Source organism: Otolemur garnettii, unplaced genomic scaffold (genome assembly GCF_000181295.1).
Source record: "Otolemur garnettii isolate 467f Iridium unplaced genomic scaffold, OtoGar3 scaffold00226, whole genome shotgun sequence".
Classification (NCBI taxonomy): domain Eukaryota; kingdom Metazoa; phylum Chordata; class Mammalia; order Primates; family Galagidae; genus Otolemur; species Otolemur garnettii.
The window spans coordinates 45,717-65,227 of record NW_003852621.1 but is presented as its reverse complement, the minus strand read 5'-3'; the positions used below and the strand labels follow the sequence as shown (position 1 = coordinate 65,227).

General features: G+C 42.8%; 2 protein-coding genes across 6 annotated transcripts in view; both read right to left on the bottom strand.

The window, feature by feature from the left end:
• PDCD6 (programmed cell death 6) overlaps window positions 1-1,853 on the bottom strand; it is a 24,656-nt gene extending 22,803 nt beyond the window's left edge. Inside the window, exons 1-2 of one of the 2 annotated variants that reach the window (XM_012812864.2) lie at window positions 1,614-1,853; window positions 155-216 (exon numbers count right to left, since the gene is read on the bottom strand). In XM_012812864.2, the coding sequence (XP_012668318.1) occupies window positions 155-216; window positions 1,614-1,714 (163 nt within the window). In that variant the 5' untranslated portion in view covers window positions 1,715-1,853. The remainder of the gene's footprint in view (window positions 1-154; window positions 217-1,613) is intronic. The other variant, XM_003802005.3, reaches the window with a different exon arrangement.
• A 4,353-nt stretch (window positions 1,854-6,206) lies between these two features.
• The window catches only part of SDHA (succinate dehydrogenase complex flavoprotein subunit A), a 30,861-nt gene continuing 17,556 nt past the window's right edge, over window positions 6,207-19,511 (bottom strand). The window contains exons 11-16 of one of the 4 annotated variants that reach the window (XM_023508177.1): window positions 15,668-15,786; window positions 12,446-12,557; window positions 12,135-12,265; window positions 10,598-10,711; window positions 8,717-8,838; window positions 6,207-6,267 (exon numbers count right to left, since the gene is read on the bottom strand). In XM_023508177.1, coding sequence (XP_023363945.1) covers window positions 8,752-8,838; window positions 10,598-10,711; window positions 12,135-12,265; window positions 12,446-12,557; window positions 15,668-15,786 — 563 coding nt within the window. In that variant the 3' untranslated portion in view covers window positions 6,207-6,267; window positions 8,717-8,751. The other 3 variants (XM_023508178.1, XM_012812862.2, XM_003802004.3) reach the window with 3 other exon arrangements.

The window sequence follows — 19,511 nt, the reverse complement described above, 5'->3', positions numbered from 1 at the left end:
AGAAACATCTCTACCACAGAACAGTAAAAACAGTTTGTCTTAATGATGTCTTTGTACTTGGAAAATAAATTCCAGAGAGGAAGTTATTTACCGCAAGTAGATCAGGCTTGCAATTCACTAATCCTGAGGGTCAGGTCCCACTGGCCCCACTCACCATTGGATAGTGCTTGCTGGAGCTCGTTGTCTGATATCACACCACTCCTATCTTTGTCAACCCTATAAAATCAAAAAGACCAGTTAAGCTGGTGATTAAAAGTGCAGGAAGAGCAAAACATATGCTTAACTCTTTTGTCAACTCTACATTAATTCTGGAATGCTCCCTCTAGCAGACCTTCCACTTTTCTATGCTAGAATATTATACTCCTCCATTCCACTAAAGTAAATGCCCCCAGCCAAAGTCCCTAGGAGACTAATCATCTTTCCTCCCTTATGTCCCTATTTCAGTCTTTCCCCTTGTTTCTTCCCCTAGCTTATCTAAATTCACCCCTGAACCATATTCTCTTTTTCACAAACAGGAAAAAATTCTCAGAGAATTAAGTCATTCCTTGGCCATGAATCAATCACCTTTTCCTCATTCACTCAGTAGAAAGACTGGAGAAGAGGGACCGTGCCTGTGGCTCAGTGAGTAGGGCGCTGGACCCCACAGATCGAGGGTGGCGGATTCGAACTCGGCCCCAGCCAAACGGCAACAAAAAAATAGCCAGGCGTTGTGGCGAGCACCTGTAGTCCCAGCTATTCGGGTAGCTGAGGCAAGAGAATCCCCTAAGCCCAAGAGCTGGAGGTTGCTGTGAGCTGTGACGCCACAGCATTCTACCGAGGGCAACAAAGTGAGACGGTCTCCAGAAAAAAAAAAAAAAAAAAACAAGAGAAGAAAGAAAAAGACTGGGGAAGAAGGCACTTTCGTAAAGATCACCTGCCCCAAACAAACGCCAGGTCTCCCTGTTTCTACTCTCTTAACACAAGTGTTCCCCAGAGATCCTGCATTTGGTGGTTCCTGGGACGAGAAGAAAGGCTGAGCCCCAAGATCCTGCGGCCTCGACTTTGGGGCTTCTGTGGAGAACTCTGCATCTCGGGAGAGGGCCAGAGTGAGGCTAGGGTACAAGGAAGGAGACGGGGCAGGAGCAGGAGGAAGCCGAGAGGCACAGGCAGGAGGCAGACGAAAGGAAGGGGATAAGAGCTTGGGGAGAGGAATGGAGTAAGAAACCGGGGAGAGCAAAGAGATAGGAGGATGGGAAGGAGTCCCAGGAGGACGGGTTAGGAGGCCGAGGAAAAGACGGAAAAGGCCGGGAGGGATCCCCAAGGAGACAGGGTAGGAGGCCAGGGAAAAGACCGGGTAGGGGTGACAAAGAGGCGGGGTTGAGATCGGGAGAGAGCCCCAGGGAGACCGGGTATGAGATTGGGAGAGAGCCCTAGGGAGACGGTGTATAAGGCCGGGGAAGGAACAAAATAGGACCCCAGGAAGGATCCTCAGAAGGACAAGGCAGGAGATCGGGGAGGGGTCGGGGTCGGGGAAGGAGGTCGGAAGGGAGCCCCAGGGGGACGGGGTAAGAGGCAGGGAGGGAGCCCTAGGGGGACGGGGCAGAAGACCGTGGAGGGGTGCCGCCAGGCCTCACCTCTGGAAGACGTTCCACAGGAAGCTCTGATCCGGCAGCGCCGCGCCCGCAGTAGGGCCGGGGCCAGCCCCGGGGCCAGGGCGGTAGGAGTAGGAGGCCATGGGCCGAGGCACACAGCTATGCTGCGGCTCCGGCGGCAATGCTACTCCGCTGGGACAACTCCGTTTCCGCCTTTGCCGGGGGCAAAGCCTGGCGCTACGCCACTTCCGGGGGCACAGGAAGTGCGTACTCCCGCCAGGTCACGGGTCCCCGCATGGCCAATCTCTTCGCAACGCAGTTGCCGGGTAGCGCCGGGGCGGTCTCTTGGCCGCAGGATAGGAGGCTTGTGGACTAGGATAGCTCTCTTCGGGAAAACCGGCTATCTCCGCGCGGGGCGGGGACTTGAGGTGGTGGTGATGGTAGGTTGTGGCAGAAGTGAAAGTTGCGGGCGTGGGCAATTCTGGGAGGTGAACGTTCTGGGACGAAAAAGAATGCGTGGTATCCGCAGCCTCGGAGCGTTTCCAGTGTTGGCGTGGCTGGCGTCGCCCAGTCCCCCGACCTGGACAGGTGGCTTCTCAGCTGTCTGGCTCTTCACATTTTTCATTCCTAATTCAATGGATGTTGGCTGAGTATTTTTCGTCCTCAGAACAATTGCGGTTTTCTACCGGGGCTCTTCTCGCCTCTTCTGCCACAGTGTTGGGCGGACCCAGAGCCAAGGACGCGGCCGTTATCAGATGCACCTGAGACTTTTTTCCCTGTGGACACTGATCTATTATTTAGCACTACAGGCACAGCCACAGATCTGATCAGCTATCAGTTTTCCCGACTTTATTATCCTTTAGCCCATTTTTCTTTCTCTCTTGTCTGTGGGACATATACATAAGAGTTCTCAAATTCTTCAAAGAAATGAAGATACTCTGTCGCTGGCTTTGGCATTCACCTACTGTTGTAATCTACAGACCTCTTTAACAATGTTGTTTTTTTTTTTTCATGACCTAGTGAATCCAAATGGTTTCTTGTTCTCTTCATAAAGTATTCACATCACTTGTTAAATATTCCTTTCTAGAATCTTCCACAGCTCTGTGATCTTTAGTTTCTGAAATCCATCTTTATTTCCCCTCCCATCTCTGGTTCTTTTTTATTCTCCAGAACTCTGCAAATATTAACAACTATGATTTGCAACCCATTTTGGAAGTTTTCCATTACCTCAGTAAGAAACCTGTCAGTCAGTGCATAGACCCCAGCCTCCATCTCCCTGCAGCTGGGCTTCACCAAGTGCTGGCCAGATCTCCAACCTGGAATGCCACAGTCAAGATCACCCATGGCACGGAAAAGTGCTCTTTTCTGCCTTCCATTTAGTTCTGTTGGGGTGGGAAACACATTCATTCAAGACAGAAACTAAGTACTGAATGCAACCAACTAGAATCCACCCTGATGTTACTTTGTTCAATCCTCGCCAACCCAAGTCACCACATCCACATTTTACTGATGAGAAAACCATAGCTCACAGAAGGTAAATAATTTGCCCAAGATCAAACAGGCAGTAAGAGGAGTTTCAAGCCTCCACATCTTTCTGTGCTGTTACTGTTAATCATCTCAGTGGCTTAAAAGGGAGATTAATTACTATGAAATTAATGTTTAAAGAAAAAGCAACTGCATACCTGCCCATCTGAACGTAGAGATAATTGAGTCTAGAAAAACAAAAGATACTGGCCTGATACATTCACAAACTGCAGCTTCAGGCCTTTCCTTTACTGCAACCATGATCTCTAAGGAATCTCTAGCTCTGAGTCTTCATCCTGTTGGCTTTTGGGTTATGGTGCTAGGGGACAACCTTATGAGTCCTCTCCATAGTTTTGTGCCTGGGTCCTGTCACCACCTACAAAGGTGCAGGAAGGTACAATGGAGACCGCCAGAAAGGCAGGTCATCTGGCTCTGGCTGCTGAATCAACTAAATGAAGCGTTGAGGTGCCACTATCTTCTTGCTTATATCTTGGATTCAATTTCCTCCAAACTAGTTCTGTTCCACACTTTCTGGGAGTCAAGAAATTAACTGAAAGATAACACTCTGTGCTCCCTACATTAACATCAATCACATCATATATCCAAATACTGGGCCAGTCTTTCCTTTGGTCTAATTTCCCTGAGCTAGTTTGAAAATATTTTTCTAAGCATTGGCTCCTTCTGGTGCTAGTGTTCTGAATGCTTTCTGTAGTGTACCTTTTTGTTCCTATGTCCTTGGCACATAACAGGCCCTCAACAAATACTTATTAAAAGGCTGTGTGACCATCCTGTCCTCTGTCCACATGTATTTGTACACACACTTAACTTGGCATCCATCTGAAGCCACTCAAATTCATCTTATTCTCACAGAGTCCCTGATGGCTGTGTCATAACATCTGCATGCTGAGCTTTTGTTTTATACTCAATTTCTATTTTTTAGCCTCCTGCTATAATTCCAGTGATAGCAGACTGTCCTGCACAGTCCCCTTCCTGTCTAAGGATGACAAGGATACTTTCTCCTGTGGTTCCTGTTTTTCCAATATGCTCTGTCAGAATTATGAGTTCTTTTCATTTAACTAGGGCTTCTCACTGAGTAGATAATTTGTCAAATATATGTTGTTTAATGTAAAAGGGTATCAGCAAATGTCTGTATCAGTGCTGGCTGATGCACTGTGTCCACTCTGTGCAGTATGGCAGCTACTTACCAGAGGGAGCCCCTAAGTACCTGAAATGGATTTTAAATTGTCATTTTAATTAATTTAAAGCATATAAGTAGCTGTGTGGCTGTGGCTGTGGCTATGGCAATGGCCAGGGCATGTCTGAAACACTTTATATCTTTTTGCTTCATTTGATCCATGTTAGAAATTATATTTTCCCTTTAGGCTGTATTCTACTTTTCATATTGAACCAATTTTTTTATTTCTTTGTCTATTCCCCAACCAAATGTGTGGGTTCATTTTTAAACTCTGAAACACATATCTACAAAACATTTTTAACATAAAACATTCTGACCTGTGGCTCATTAATTAGTGGAGTACCATAAACATTTACATTTCCAGACTACCCATTCCCCAATGATCATCTTGGTCTCAATATTAATGGAATTTAAATGCTTGTCTTTGGTTCAAAACTAGTAGACAAGGAAATCATCCCATCACTTATTTCTTTGAACCAAATGGGCCCTTGCCATCAGGGGTACTTGTCCTAGTTTTTAATTCATTGTCCTAACAAATGTTGCTCAGACACCCACACTAATACTTCCTTAAAGGACAGCAATGGTAGTAAACCATCTGTAACCAGAAAAAAAAAAATTATATGCAACTACCCTTTTGATTGCTTAACCACCTATGGCTAGACTTTAAGAGCTTGTTTTACAGATCTGGAATAGTACTGAGCAGACAGAAAAGAGCATGTAGCCCCTCTCTACATCTACCAGACCACATTCTGAGAAGTCCAGTAAGACAGGATAGCAAAGAAGAAAAAAAATACCACCTATTAGCATTTTGCAACAACTACTCTAATTCTTTTCTGCAGTAAAAGTCCAAGCCATTCATCTGGGGGCCAGCATTTCTTCATCTCTTGCAAAATAAACTTGCTGTAAAACCTAATATCTGAGTCACAAATTCCTTTTCAGCCTGAGATATGAGCCTCCTAACACTTCCACTGAAGTTTACAAAATACGTTGGCATTTATTTTCTCATTAAAGTAGTGGTTGGGAAGAAGCTGCCCAAGGTTGTCAGCACTCTCCCACCTGTCCTTTTTCCATGTTTGTTGGACCATGTCATTTTATTTCATGTCTTCCATGGTTTTCAAAGTGGGCCACTAGACATGTTAGAAGTACAGGCCCTCAGGCCCAACCAGGACCTTCTGAACTGGTGTAGGGTCCCTTTAGTTGGTTCTAGTGCATGCTCCAGCCAAAGAACCACCACATTTGGGGTTACAAAATGGTAATTTTTAAATTGCCATTCCTTACTAATTTATTTTGATTAAGTCTTATGTAATACCTTTTCCTAATCAACTAAGTTACCCTAGATAGCAGGGAAAAGGCAGGACACTAACTTATTTTAATTGTACATTTTGTGTGAGGAGTTAACGCCCTAGTTACCTCTGAAAGTGATAAATTATGTTTTGTTTGAATTCTTATTTTTTAATATATCATACTGGTTTCTAATACAAGAAGCATCTGAGACTGCCTAGGGGGCTTCTCTGGTGGTAGCAGTGTGCCTTGGAACAGGCTGAGAGGGCCTGGAATCGACAGCTGACTTGTGAAATGTGCACCTAGTGAAGAAAAGGACCAGCTCCCACAGATAAGCATGAACCCAAGCTGCCCACAGAGGGAACTGGCTCCCCAATACGCCCTGGTTCCTGCCCCCTTGTCTGTCTGACCTCCATTTCCTTTCAGGATCACCTTCCAAATTAGTCTGTCAGGGCCAGTGTCCATAGAATTCAATCCAAGGGAATTGGCTTCATTTATTTCAGATTATATTTTTCAATTTTAGAGATTGTTTTAAAAATTTCAGATTAGTAATGTGTAAAACATATACATACATGGTGCAGGTTGTGGTGGTTCACACCTGTAATCCCAGCAGTTTGGGATGCAGAGGCGGGAGGATCACTTGAGCCCAGAAGTGTGAGGCTGAGTTGAGCTGTGATTAGACTTCTGTATTCCAGCCTGGGGTATGGAAGGAGACCTGGTCTCAAAAAACCCCAATACAAACATGAATTCACAATCTAGTGCATTACCTCGGAGTGTATTTAGAGGCTCACTGGCGCCACTGTCCCCTGTTCTCCATAGCAACCACTTTAGTGTTTTTTCTTTCTAGAGTTTTAGGAGAAAAGGAAGCACTTCTGTCTTTGACTTTGATCACTTCTGTCTGCAACTGACCATTCACAGGTCCTCCTCAATTCTCCCCTAACTGCATGAACAAAGGTGCCTCATCCACAACTGACAGATGTTTTTAGTTTCCAATATTGCAAATTACACAATGAATAATTTGTAGATTCCTATAACTGCTGGCCCAAATGGTAATTGCATGTGTAGTTTTGTTAGATGGTGCCAAATCCTCTTCGGTGGAGGTATAACATTCTGTGTTCCAACACATGGGAGTCTCTGTATCCAACAGTTCCTGAAATCCTGATGGTAAACTTTCAGATGTTAACCCCTCATAGAGATGAGAACTTTATCTTAGAATCCCTTTTTTGGTTAGCATTTTTAACCAAAAACTATACTCTTCTTAAGGTGTAATTAGCAGAAGATAATAAACATACTCTACCTACAAGTTTCCTTCGCCCCTTTATAATTTCTCCACCCCTCCAAGTTTACAAGCAAACCACTGATCTGCCCTCCAGGCTTTACATAAATGGAATCACACAGGCACATCCTCTTTTTTATTTAGGTTCTCTTACTTAGCAGAATGATTATGAGATTCATTCAAGCTGCCCCATGTACCAACAACTCATTCCTTGTTATGGCAGAGAAGCATTCTGTTATATGTGCACAATGCAGCCATTGTTTCCTGTACGTAATATACCAGCCACTCAACTGCCAACAAAGACATTAAATTATTCAAAAGGGGGGGGCAACCTAAATATAATATACATATGTAATGGACTTAAAACTCCTGGGACATTTTTAGTGGCTAGGTAGACTTCCACTAACCTGCTTTTATTGTGTCACTTCTGGTCAAGAACCTAAATTGACATTGGCTCTGTATTCATCATATCCAGAATTTCTGCCTGATTGTCAAGGGCCCCTTCCATTACTTACTTTTAATTTCCATAACATCCCAACATTTTCCCAGTGCCTAGCACAAGGAACAAATAAGGAATTCACCACTTGAAGAATACAACCACTGCTGGGCACTGTAGGTAAGAGGAATGCAGTCTGTTGGTCCCTAAAGTCTGACCTCTGTATGGTCCTCTCCCAGGTCAAATGCAAAGTTAATGCGAGGGTACTTCATGAAAAATTTTTCTTGGCTCGGCACCTGTAGCTCAGCAGTTAGGGCGCCAGCCACATACACCGGAGATGGTGGGTTTGAATTCAGCCCCGGCCTGCCAAACAACAACTATAACCTCCCTACTCCCAAAAGAAATAGCTGGGCGTTGTGGCTACTTGGGAAGCTGAGTTAAGAGAATCGCTTAAGCCTACGAGTTTGAGGCTGCTGTGAGCCCACGACGCCACAGCTCTCTACCTAGGGTGACAATGACTCTGCCTCAAAAAAAATAAAAAAGAAAAATTTTTTTTTTTCTTACCAGAAAGACTTTAAGGAAAAAATTTATAGTACAGTTATCTTTTTGTAATAACTTTGGAAAAAATAAATTCATTGTATTATGAAAAGAACAGCTTAAAAAGTAAAAAATAAACCCATTTACTTCCATGTCATCTCATTTAGTAGTTATTTAAATAATTGAGAACAGTAAGCCATCAGCCAGGAACAAGGAGGAAACATTAGTTTTCTTCATTTGCTGTCACGAACCAAAATTAATTTTTTAAATTACAACAAAATATCTAGATTTTAATGTAACAGAATATGATAATCACCCTTGATATTTCAGGCCAACAAATATGCCTAAAGTCAAACAGTACAATATTTTAAATGGATATTTGGAAATAAAAGAAAGTTTATTCATTTATGCTTCATTTAAGAATTGGGCCCAGTCTTATCATTTCACAAGAAGGAAGCAAGGTGCCAGGTATGGTGGTTCATGCCTGTAATCCCAGCACTTTGGGAAGCTGAGGCAGGAGAACTGCTTGAGCTAGAGACCAGCCCGAGCAAGATGGAGACCCCCCATCTTTACCAAAAACATAGAAAAAATTAGCCAGTGTGGTGGTATGTTCCCATGGTCCCAGATACTTGGGAGGCTGAGGCAGGACAGTCAGTTGAGCCCAGGAGCTGGAGGTTGCTGTGAGCTAAGCTGACACCATGGCACACCAACTTGGATGGCAGAGTGAAACTGTCTCAAAAAAAAAGAAAGCCAGCAAGGGATAAAGCTAACTCCAGCATTCCTTGGGTGCTGGGTTGAAAACTGCTTTTCAAATGTACTCACTATTCCCTCAAGTGCAGCATTTTATAAAGGTAGCTGTGACATAAACATGTGTGTAAGCTATTATACATAATTACAAAAGCAGATTCCGTGATCAATGAATTTCCTCTCATCAATAGGAACGAATGGCCGGTGGAACAGTGGCACAATCAGCTTCATTCAAAGTTTTGTCAATTACAGGTCTATATTCCAGAGTGACCTTAAAAAAAAAAAGAATTAGTGGTAAGTAATGCACAAATTGCCATCTCCTGTGTTATTTGCTTTTGAAAAAACTTAGATTTACAGCTGTGGGAACTTAAAGGTATTCACTGGAGTATTTTTCAGTAACAAAGTAGAAAATGATCTACATGCGCAACAGGGAACCATGTAAATGATGACAACTCTGTATAGTAGAGCAGAGTAATTAAAATGATACAGTGTAAGATTCTAAATGTTTTACAAAAATGCTCACATCACGAACAGGAGGTGAAACCACACTTTATGTTAAAAAGTGTTTTTCTACTTAAAATTATTCAGGTTTAATATCCCTAATCCAAAATTCCCAAGTGCTCCAAAATCTGAGACATTCTGAGTAGCAACCTGACACTTGAAGAAAGGCTCACTGGAGCACTTACTAGGCTTCCACTGGTTAAGTATAATGCAAATATTCCCAAATCGAAAAATATTCCAAACCGGAAATACTTTTGATCCTAAAAATTTCAAAGAAGGGATACTCAACCCATATCCATAAATTTGTACACATAAATGAAAAGTGTGTACACCTACACTCAAAGCTTATAAATATTTCAAAACGGTAATGGGTTATCTCAGATTGATGGGCTTTTGTTTCCTTTTTACTTTGTAAAATAAGCATTTCTTTTATAATCACAAACCCCCCCAACAATGCTATTAAAAATAGGCAGCGCTAAAGAAGTGAAGTCTGACTTCTATACACTATTCGAAAAATGACTTCATGATAAATTCTGAAAATGACAAACTGCCTAAATTAAAGACACACGAGGTACACTACATAAGTGATGGCAGAGTTCATCTTAACTTCTGTAGACACAGGAAAATTATTACAAGATTATCTCTTATAAGCTATGAAAAGCTTAACAGTAGAAACTTTGTATCTTCATTATTTCTGAATCTCAATGCTCCACAGGTGAATTATGCTTCAGCAGAACCTTTTACTGCAACCTTAACAGGCCACCCCCTAGTGCACAGCCCACTCCAGCTCCTCTTCAGTGTCTATGTTTCTGCTGTGCCCACAGGCTCCTCATCTACTAGGCTCCCCTGCAGTCACCTCCAGGCACATTTTGGTAGTACCGTGTTTTCCTGAAAATAAGACACTGTCTTATATTTATTTTTTCTCAAGAAGAATATAGGGCTTATCTTCAGGGGATGTCTTATTTTTATTAATACAACAATCTACATTTATTGAAATAGAGTTAAGTCATCTTCTTCTGGAACCTGACAGGAGGAACCGACCTTGTTGGTAGGGCTGGGGCTAGTGATGCGTGAACTCCTTTCCGGTAGCCATTTGCACACGCGCAATAGGATGCCTGCAACCATGGTTACCACATGTGCACCCGTCCAAGGGCCAACGGCTCAGAGAAAGGAGCTATGGCAGATAAAAGGTATTCCAGTCTTCCTTACTGCTCCTCACCAAAATACATATCTGCATAGCCATGCCCATCACTAGGTCTTATTATCAGGGTAGGGCTTATATTTAACAAATGCACAGAAATCCTGCTAGGGCTTATTTTGGGTACGTCTTATTTTCGGGGAAACCCCGTACCTGCATCCAAAACCCAAAGGCCTGTGGCTTCCTGCTCACTTCCCTTCTCTCTTGCTACCAGGTCTTGATGAAGCAAGTGTGCTCCCTGCCCAGCAACTGCCATATGGCTCATGCCAGGGAAACAGGCGCAATGTGCATGGTGACAAGACATTCCCCCAATTCCCTGCCAGCACTGTACCTTGCCAGTGCTCACATCAACGTAAGAAAGGGTGTGCTTCCTCCAATGCTCCCCAAAGGGCTTCTTCTGCTGTCCTTGGATGGGCTTGGAATAATCATACTCGTCAATCCGCACCTGGGCCAGAAATGCCAACACACTTCTTACTCCAACAGCAATGTAATCAGCAAACATGTCTAGCATTGAAACTACACACATAAGACCAGCCTCCCATACCCCAGGACCTCTTCCATGTTCATGTTCACTTTAGCGGATGAAGCTGGCACCATTGACAAGTTCAGAACCTACCAAGGCTATAAAGCTGGTCAGAAGTTTGAAGCCAGCAGTGTGGGTCCTGAGTAATCCATTTCTGTATTTTCTATTAGATAAAATCCTTTATGTACCTCAAAGTTTGTTGTTTTTTTACTCTGTACTCTGGGAGACTGCCTCAACCCTTTTCTTTCTGTTTGCTTTATTTAAATGTTTTAGCAATTATATTAAAATTCTCAAAAATTCTTAAAAAAGAAGCTGAATAATATTAAGGAAAATTGTGCACACAGCAATGGATAAGGCATGTAAGAGCCTCTTTAAAATATTCCCCCAAACCCAAACACTTGGCTGTTTGTGCTGAGAGAGGTGGGATGAACAGAGAGAAGGCTGCAACCATCCCTAATTTCTAAATATCTGATTACAGACAAGTTCGCCTAGGTCCCACCTGTGTATATGCTGCAGCTGAATGAAATAAAGACTCGTTCATCTCAGCCCCATGAGCAGCCAACTGTGGAGAAGCTGCCAGTCCTTCTGCACACACTACAGACAGCTCATCAATCTCTTCCTTCACACTGAGTCCCAGGACAAAGCCCCAGTGCAGGACAGATCAATAAAATTTCACAGTAAATAAAAATCTGATTTCTCCTGGTTAACCAGTCTTCTCATTCACTCATATTGAGCTGACTAGAAAGGCTGTTGTCAGCAACTACATGCCATCTTGAGCCCAAGCCTGCATGTCTGGCTCTGGAAAGTCTTTACCTTCTGCTGACATAGTTTTGCCTGCACTTGGACCTGCCCCCCAAGCTTCCCTTTCCATGTTTTTTTGCTATTAAATACTCTTTTCTGGCACAATTGACACAGGTGCTCCCCACAAAAATTAGTTCATCTAAAAAATAAGTGACCGAGGATCAGGATCTGTAATACCATTTCTACACATGAGGCAGGTCTGAAATGACCTTCCCATCATCATTTCAGTCCAGTAAAGCAGTCTTTCCCAGCCACTCTGGCTGCCCTCCTGACCCCAGCACTGGCGAAAGTAAGGCATGTGTTGCTGAGATGCTGCTGTTGGCAGCACTGGGTGCTGATTCAAGCAAAGAAAAAGGCCTCACTCATACTGAAGACAGTGAACAAAGGAATGAGAATTATCAGGGAAAAAAATGCAAAAAAAAAGCATTTTTCTCAACTTCCTTTTGGGAAAATCAAACGAAAGGCAGAGAAAATGCAGGGGTGGGGTGAGTAACACCAGATGGGAGAAACAGCAGGTTCACGTGGGGCTCCGTGAGTGGCAAACCTTATAATCTTCCCTGGCATGAGCACCTCGTGACTCTTTCCGTGCCTCTGCTCCATAGATGGTTTGCAGTGCGCACAGCATCAGGTTCTGTAGCTCCAGGGTCTCCACCAGATCTGTGTTCCAGACCATTCCTGGTGGCAACACAAGGGCCCATGGGAGGGTGGGATCCACAGGGCTAACACACACAGCCCTGTGGCCATCCAGCCTGGGCAAGTCCCCCCCCCAACCCCCTCCCCCCCCCAATAATGCCTGACAGAACAGACAGCCCAACCCGCAGAAGGCAGCACCTCAGCCACATGCTGACTGCTCACCCCTGTCAAATGTCTTCAGGTGCTTCAGATCTCCATAGAGCTGGCTGATTTTCTCACAGCCTTCTTGCAACACGCTTCCCACACGGAATACTGCAGCATGATTTTGCATTGACTGTGACACAAATATCAAGATTTATAAACTTTTAATCTACAGAAGCCATACTAAGAACTGCTTAACCTTTAGACCTAAGTGTTTTTCTGCTAGTAAGACCATCACCGTAACTTATCCTCACTTCAATTTCATTTTACGTAAAATATTTATCTCAATTAAACAGAAAAACTAGGAAATTCAGACTATGACAGTTTATTACTCTGAATTTTATTTTTTGTAAAAATGGGGTATTGCCATGTTGTTCAGGCTGGCATCAAACTCCTGGCCTTAAGTGATCCTCCTGCCTCAGCCTTCTAAAATTCTGGGATTGTAGGCTTGAGCCACTGCACTTGGATTACTCTGAATTTTAAAATGAATTTTGATTAAAGCTTTTTCTGTTTCTGCTACATGTATGTCTTAACACAGGTCCACATACATCATTTACAGAGTTTGAGGAACAAAGCCAGTGTCTGTGGTTCTAAGCAGACTTCTTGTGAGGCACAATGCTCTGAACCAGGCAGTGTCATCTCCAAGCCCTGGACAAATGAGCTGCCTGGTATGGGCCATAGGTCACCTGGTAAGCGGTCTGGTGGTAATGTGACGTGAACCAGCACAGCTCTGCCCAGTGACACTGCCCAAATGATACATGGATGAGCAGTAGTGCAGAAACAGTAGGTCATCAAGGAGTGGGAAAAGTCAGGGGCCTGGGAAGCCTCTGACTCTTGAGAAACCTCTTTCTTACGTGCGGAAGGCCCCTTATCTCTGGCCTCTGCTATGTTCTGCTGACCTGAATACCTCTTCCTCTACCAACATTTGGGGGCACTTCATCTAATTTTCATTAGACAATACATAATTGTAAAAGTGTAATGTACATCATCAACTTAATGGTTTTTAAGGAAGAATAAATGGAAAAATATTGTATCTTAGAATCTAGAAAACACTGAACATTCTTTCCCATCCTTAGTTGTCAAATATTTTTTCTTATCAATTTTAATGTTTCTGGTTAAGTTTGTTCAAGGCATTTCATGTTATTACTATAATGTGAATGAGATGTTTATTGTTCTCTGACTGGATAACCCTGCCACACTGAAAAGTTACTCATTTTTTCATATAAGTCTTATATCAAGGCACTTCACTACATTTTTCCACTATTTCTATTAGTTTTTCAGTTTATTCTCATGAAATTTTTAGGAAAGCATATTTATAAATAATAATATTACCTATTATTTTCCATATATGCCACATTTCTTTCATCATTACTATATTAGCCAGAATCAGCAAAAAAATTACTTTCCCCATTGGTATGCATATTCTACAAGTATTGAGAACTTTTGTCTTTGTTCAGTGCTAATTCTAGCATCTCAAGGTATATTTGTTAGAGGTATTCCCATTCTAAAATCTGATGAATGTGCCATATCTACATCCTAACACAAAGGTTCCTGTTACCAAACGCAATGATTACACCTGTCCTTGCTGGCCTCTGACGTACTGAAGTTCTGCAGAGCATCACTTGACCTTCTGTACCTCTACTCATGTTATTCTTCTGGCTCCATGAAGCCTCCCTCAAGCCCAGTCCATCTGGAGACAGAAACACTTAGACCTGAGAATGGTAGAGGGTAATCTTATCTCTTTTGGTGGTCTCTAAGTGTGTGCCACTGGACTCCCTCTTCAGAATGTGACTAAAGCAATAGACTTCTTTTTAGAAAATGCTCATATTCTAGCCTAAGCCAGAGCAAGACTCCATCTCTAAAAATAGCCAGGCATAATGGTGGGCACATATAGTCTGAGGCAAAAGAATCACTTGAGCCGAAGAGTTTGAGGTTGCTGCCACCACTGCCTGTCCTGCTTAGCAGTCGACTTGTCCTGGGGCCCGCAGTTCGGCCTCCAATGGTCTGAGGGACAATGAACTGGCCCCTGTTTAAAAAGTTTGAGGACTCCTGCTCTAACAAAAAAAAAAGAAGAAGAAAATACATGAAGAAATTCTTATAAACAACCTCAAGGAGACAGAGATCTCATTCACAGACAAGAATCCCTATAAACATATGGGCCAGGCACAGTGGCTCACGCCTATAATCCTTGCATTTTGGGAGGCTGAGGAGGGAAGGCCACTTGAGAACAGGAGTTTGAGACCAGCTTGAGGAACACAGTAAGACCCCAACTCTACAAACAAAACAGAAAAACTAGCCAGGCATGGTGGCACACACCTGTAGTCCTAGCTATTCAGGGGAACATGGCGGGAAGACTGATTGCTGTCCAGCCTGGGCAAAAGAGAGGGACCCTGTCTCAAAAAAATAAATAAATAAAAAATAAAAAAACCAAACAAAACATTATCCCCGTATTAGAAGAATTTCATTATTTCCTATTTAATTGATTTAAACGCATTTTTTCAATGCATTGACACTAACCACATATAGCTATTTATATGAAAAATTGAAAAGAAAGAAAATGAAAATTCAGTTTTTTAAGACTGATCACATTTCAAGTGATCTGTAGCCATGTATGGGTAGTGGTCATCATATAGGACAACAAAGATTCAGAACATTTCTATCATCACAGAAGGTACCAATGAATAGTCCTAGTCCAGAAGGCCAACTCTTGGACAGCACATGCTACATGGGTCAGCTTTCACTTAGTGCCCACTCTCCTCCTTTCTGAATCTCCTCAGGGGCAGTAGCAGGCCCAGTAAAGACACATCCAGAGTCACTGGAAGCTAACCATGGCCATGCGATTGATTTCTGAGCAAGAGATGTAAGCAAGAGCATCCTGTTATGATATTCAGGAAACCTGCTAAGAGAAAGCTGCCCAGCAGAGGATTGTGCTGCTCTGACATTCCACTGCTCCTCCTTTAGGCTACAACAGTCAGAGGGTGGAAGCCTGGCTTCAGCACACAGGAGTGAACCAGAGCAGGCTGTCCCTGATGCCCTGCGGTTGCTAATTCCGTCCTAGACTGCTGACCTTCAGCCTTTCATGTGGCAAAGGACTTTGGTACTTTTATCTAACTCAGACTGCTGATTTCTTTTGTATTCTTACTTGATACAGGAAGGACTATGTCCTACTGCTATTTACCTCCATATACCAGTACAGGGTCAGCCAGGCAGCCAGTGTCTGTTCAGAGTAGCCCAGGCTCTTACCTTTTGCATGCTGAGTCGTAATTCCGATGTTCTGATGCTTCCATCAGCAAATCTCAATTTGTCAAGATTCATGACAGATTCTTCTCCAGCATTTGATTTAATTGGGGGAACTTTATCTCCTTAAAAAAAAAAAAAAGCTGGAATTCAACTGTTAGAAAACAGAAAAACCGGATGGATTTAGAATGACACACTAATGTGTATCAGATATTCGAGGAGTCTGGAAAAGGCAGCAGTAACCCAAGCTAACACATAGCCTGGCCCGCCCTTCTCCAAAGAACCAGCTACCGATTTGGGACCAATTTTAAAGATCATACATAAAGAAGAAAAATGCTGTTATATAGTAGGTCTCCAATAAGTAATCTTGGAATGAACAAACTAGAAAGCACCCCCAAGATAAAAAACTTAAATACGTACCCAAATAGATGTTATACTATTACTCTACTAAGGAGGAAAATGATACCATCCAGATAGCAGTGCTGAGGAGCTGACCACCCCAAAGTTCTCAGGTGTGCAGGGAGAAGGGAGGTGACAGTGTATATTGGTTGTTGTCTGCTGATTCTAACTCGCATGCCCTTACGTAGTCCTGAAGATCTGCAGCTATTACCTTTCTATTTTTTAGAGCTAGGGTCTCTCTCTGTTGTCCAGCCTGGAGTGCAGCAGCAACATCATAGTTCACTGTACCCTTCAACTCCAGGGCTCAAGTGATTCTTAGGTTGCATAGTTCACTGCAACCTTCAACTCCTGGCCTCAAGAGATCCTCCTACCTCAGCCTCCCAGAGTGCTGGGATTGTAGGTGTGAGTCATTGTGCCTATCTACCTCTCACTCTAAAAAGAGATTGTAAGGATTTTTTCAAGGTTGTTTTGTGATGACAATTTTTAAAAAGCATTTTTTTCAACAGGTAATACACATGGGATATAGGAGGTAAGAAATGCAGGAGACACATAGGTCTCTCACTCCCAGCCCACCCTCTTCAAGGAACCAGGGTGCTGCCCACTCACCTGAACGCTTCTAGGAAGGCTATTGCTTTTCCTTTTGTTTATGATGTTCTAAAAATTGACCATTCAGTAAAACTGACTTTTTTCATTTGGTGCACTTCTACAATTTTTTTGTTTTTTTGAGACAGAGTCTCATGAAGTCACCCTCGGTAGAGTGCCATGGTGTCACAGCTCACAGCAACCTCAAACTCTTGGGCTTAAGAATTCTCTTGCCTCAGCCTTCCAAGTAGCTGGGACTATAGGCACCCATCACAACACCTGGCTATTTTTTTGTTGTAGTTGTCACTGTTGTTTAGCAGGCCGGGGCGGGTACAAACCCATCAGCCACAGTGCATGGGCCAGTGCCCTAATCACTAAGGAATGGGCGCTAAATCTTTTTATTTATTTATTTTTTTTGAGACAGAGACTTACTATGTCGCCCTGGGTAGAGTGCCATAGCATCACAGCTCAGAGCAACCTCAAACTCTTGAGCTTAAGCAATTATCCTGCCTCAGCCTCCCAAGTAGCTGGGACTATAGGCACCTGCCACAACACCCAGTAATTTGTTGCAGTTGTCATTGTTGTTTAGCAGGCCAGGCTCAAACCCACCAGTCTCAGTGTATGTGGCTGGCACCTTACCCACGGAGCTAGGGGCACCAAGCCCACTTCTACAAATTTTAACACATACACAGATGTGTATAACCACTACCATAATCAGCATATGTAATAGGATTTATTTTTATTTATTAGATCATAACTGTGTACATTACTGCATTTATGGGATACAATGTACTGATTTTATATACAATTTGGAATGTGTAATAGGATTTAAATTTTTTTTTAACCCCTCAAAATAGAAGATACAGGATTAAACTTTTTAAATGTTTAAAAGAGTCATACTTTGGGGGAAGGAGTGGTAGAAACATTTCTTTCCTCTCTTTTCTTTTTTAAAAATTAAAGCATATGACACCTGTAACTCAGTGGTTAGGGCACCAACCACACACACCGAGGCAGGTGGGTTTGAATCCAGCCTAGACCTGTCAACACTGACAACTGCAACAAAAAAATATCCAGGCTTTGTAGCAGGTGTCTGTGTCCCAGCTACTTGGGAGGCTGAGGCAAGAAAACTGCTTAAACCCAAGAGTTAGAGGTTGCTGTGAGCTGTGATACCACAGAACTCTACCGAGGGCAACACAGTGATACTGTCTCAAAAAAAAAAAAAAATTAAAGCATAATTAAGATATAACAAAATACATTCACAATGTCCAGTGTAGGTTTTTTAAAGTTTTCATATGCACAGAGCTGTGTTAAGGCCCAACACAGAATGTAATTGCATATAACTGTGGCACCACTCCTCACTTTTCTTCTCTGCAGTTTTTTGCCTTTTCCAGCATATCATATAAAGAGATTTGCGTGTGTGGGGACGTTAGACTCTGTGTGTGGGAGCAGTTTGTTCCTTCTTATTTCTGAGTTTTAAAAAGTTTATAAAAGAGGCTAGGTGTGGTGGCTCACACCTGTAATCCTAGGACTCTGGGAGGCCAAGGTGGGTGGATTGCCTGAGCTCACAGGTTCAAGACCAGTCTGAGCCAGAGTGAGAGCTCATCTCTAAAAAAACAGACAGGCATTGTGGCAGGTGCCTAAGGTCCCAGCTACTCAGGAAGCTGAGGCAAGAGAACTGCTTGAGCCCAAGAGTCTGAGGTTGCTGTGAGCTATGATGCCACAGCACCCTACTGAGGCTGACAAAGTGAGACTATCTCCAAAAAACAAATAGGTAGGATGTTAAAGTATAAGGTATTCTTATGAGACTTCTCATTTTCAAAGAAAGAAAACCTTGAATTTCTGCTTTGCTCTAAGAGAAGTGGCATTGGTCCTCACCACTACAAAGTACAGGATTACCAAGTGGGACAAGCATTGCCTGTGGTGTCAGGAAAGACAGATCTGAGCCCTGCCTTTGCAGCTGACCAGCAAGGACTCAGGATGAGGAGCCATTTCTGCATGTGCTGGCTCCTGAGCTATGGTCATATACAAGACAGTATGTGAAATGTAACCTGCCTTTATTCTTTGCATTTTTCTAACTACAAACATATAAAGGAGTATGTTAACAGTACAATAAAACTGTGCTAGTTTCTGTATCATCATTTCAATCCATACAAAAAAATTTGCTCTATAAAAACAGCTGCAGTGGCCAGGTGCTGTGGTTCACGCCTGTAATCCTAGCACTCTGGGAGGCTGAGGTGGGTGGATCACTTAAGCCCAGGAATTTGAGGTTGCTGTGAGCTATGATGATGCATCAGCACTCTACCCAGGAGAACCAAGACTCTGCCTCAAAAAAACAAAAACTGTGAAATACAATGGGACAACCTAGGCTGGGTGCTTCCTGCACCATATCCCCTATGAAGCAAAGAGGCTGGATAGCTGCCATGAAATCCTTGTAGGTCAGAGAAATGGCAACTATACTGCTCCTAGTGTACGATGTGGACTCAGACTTTGAGAACATGGCACTTTTTCTCCTATACATTATTTTAAGCTACCCCAAGAAGAAAACCACTGACCAAAACCCATTGTATCACTGATGATGGGAACCAACATCCAATCTTTTATTTTGTTATCCCTTTTCCTTTATTAAAGATTAATTATACTTTTTTAGAGTGGCCTAAATTATTTTTCTAAGTACCAAGAAGTTATATAGTCATTTATGCATACTATTTAAAATATTTCATTGCAAGTAAGTAATTTATTTCAGGAAAGTAATATGCAATAAACTTTGAAGGGAAGTTTACCTTCAAAATAACAATTTCCTAATAACGTCTTTTCTAAGCAGAACACAATATTAATAACTAGAAGAAACAAAATGTGACCCCCAGTATTT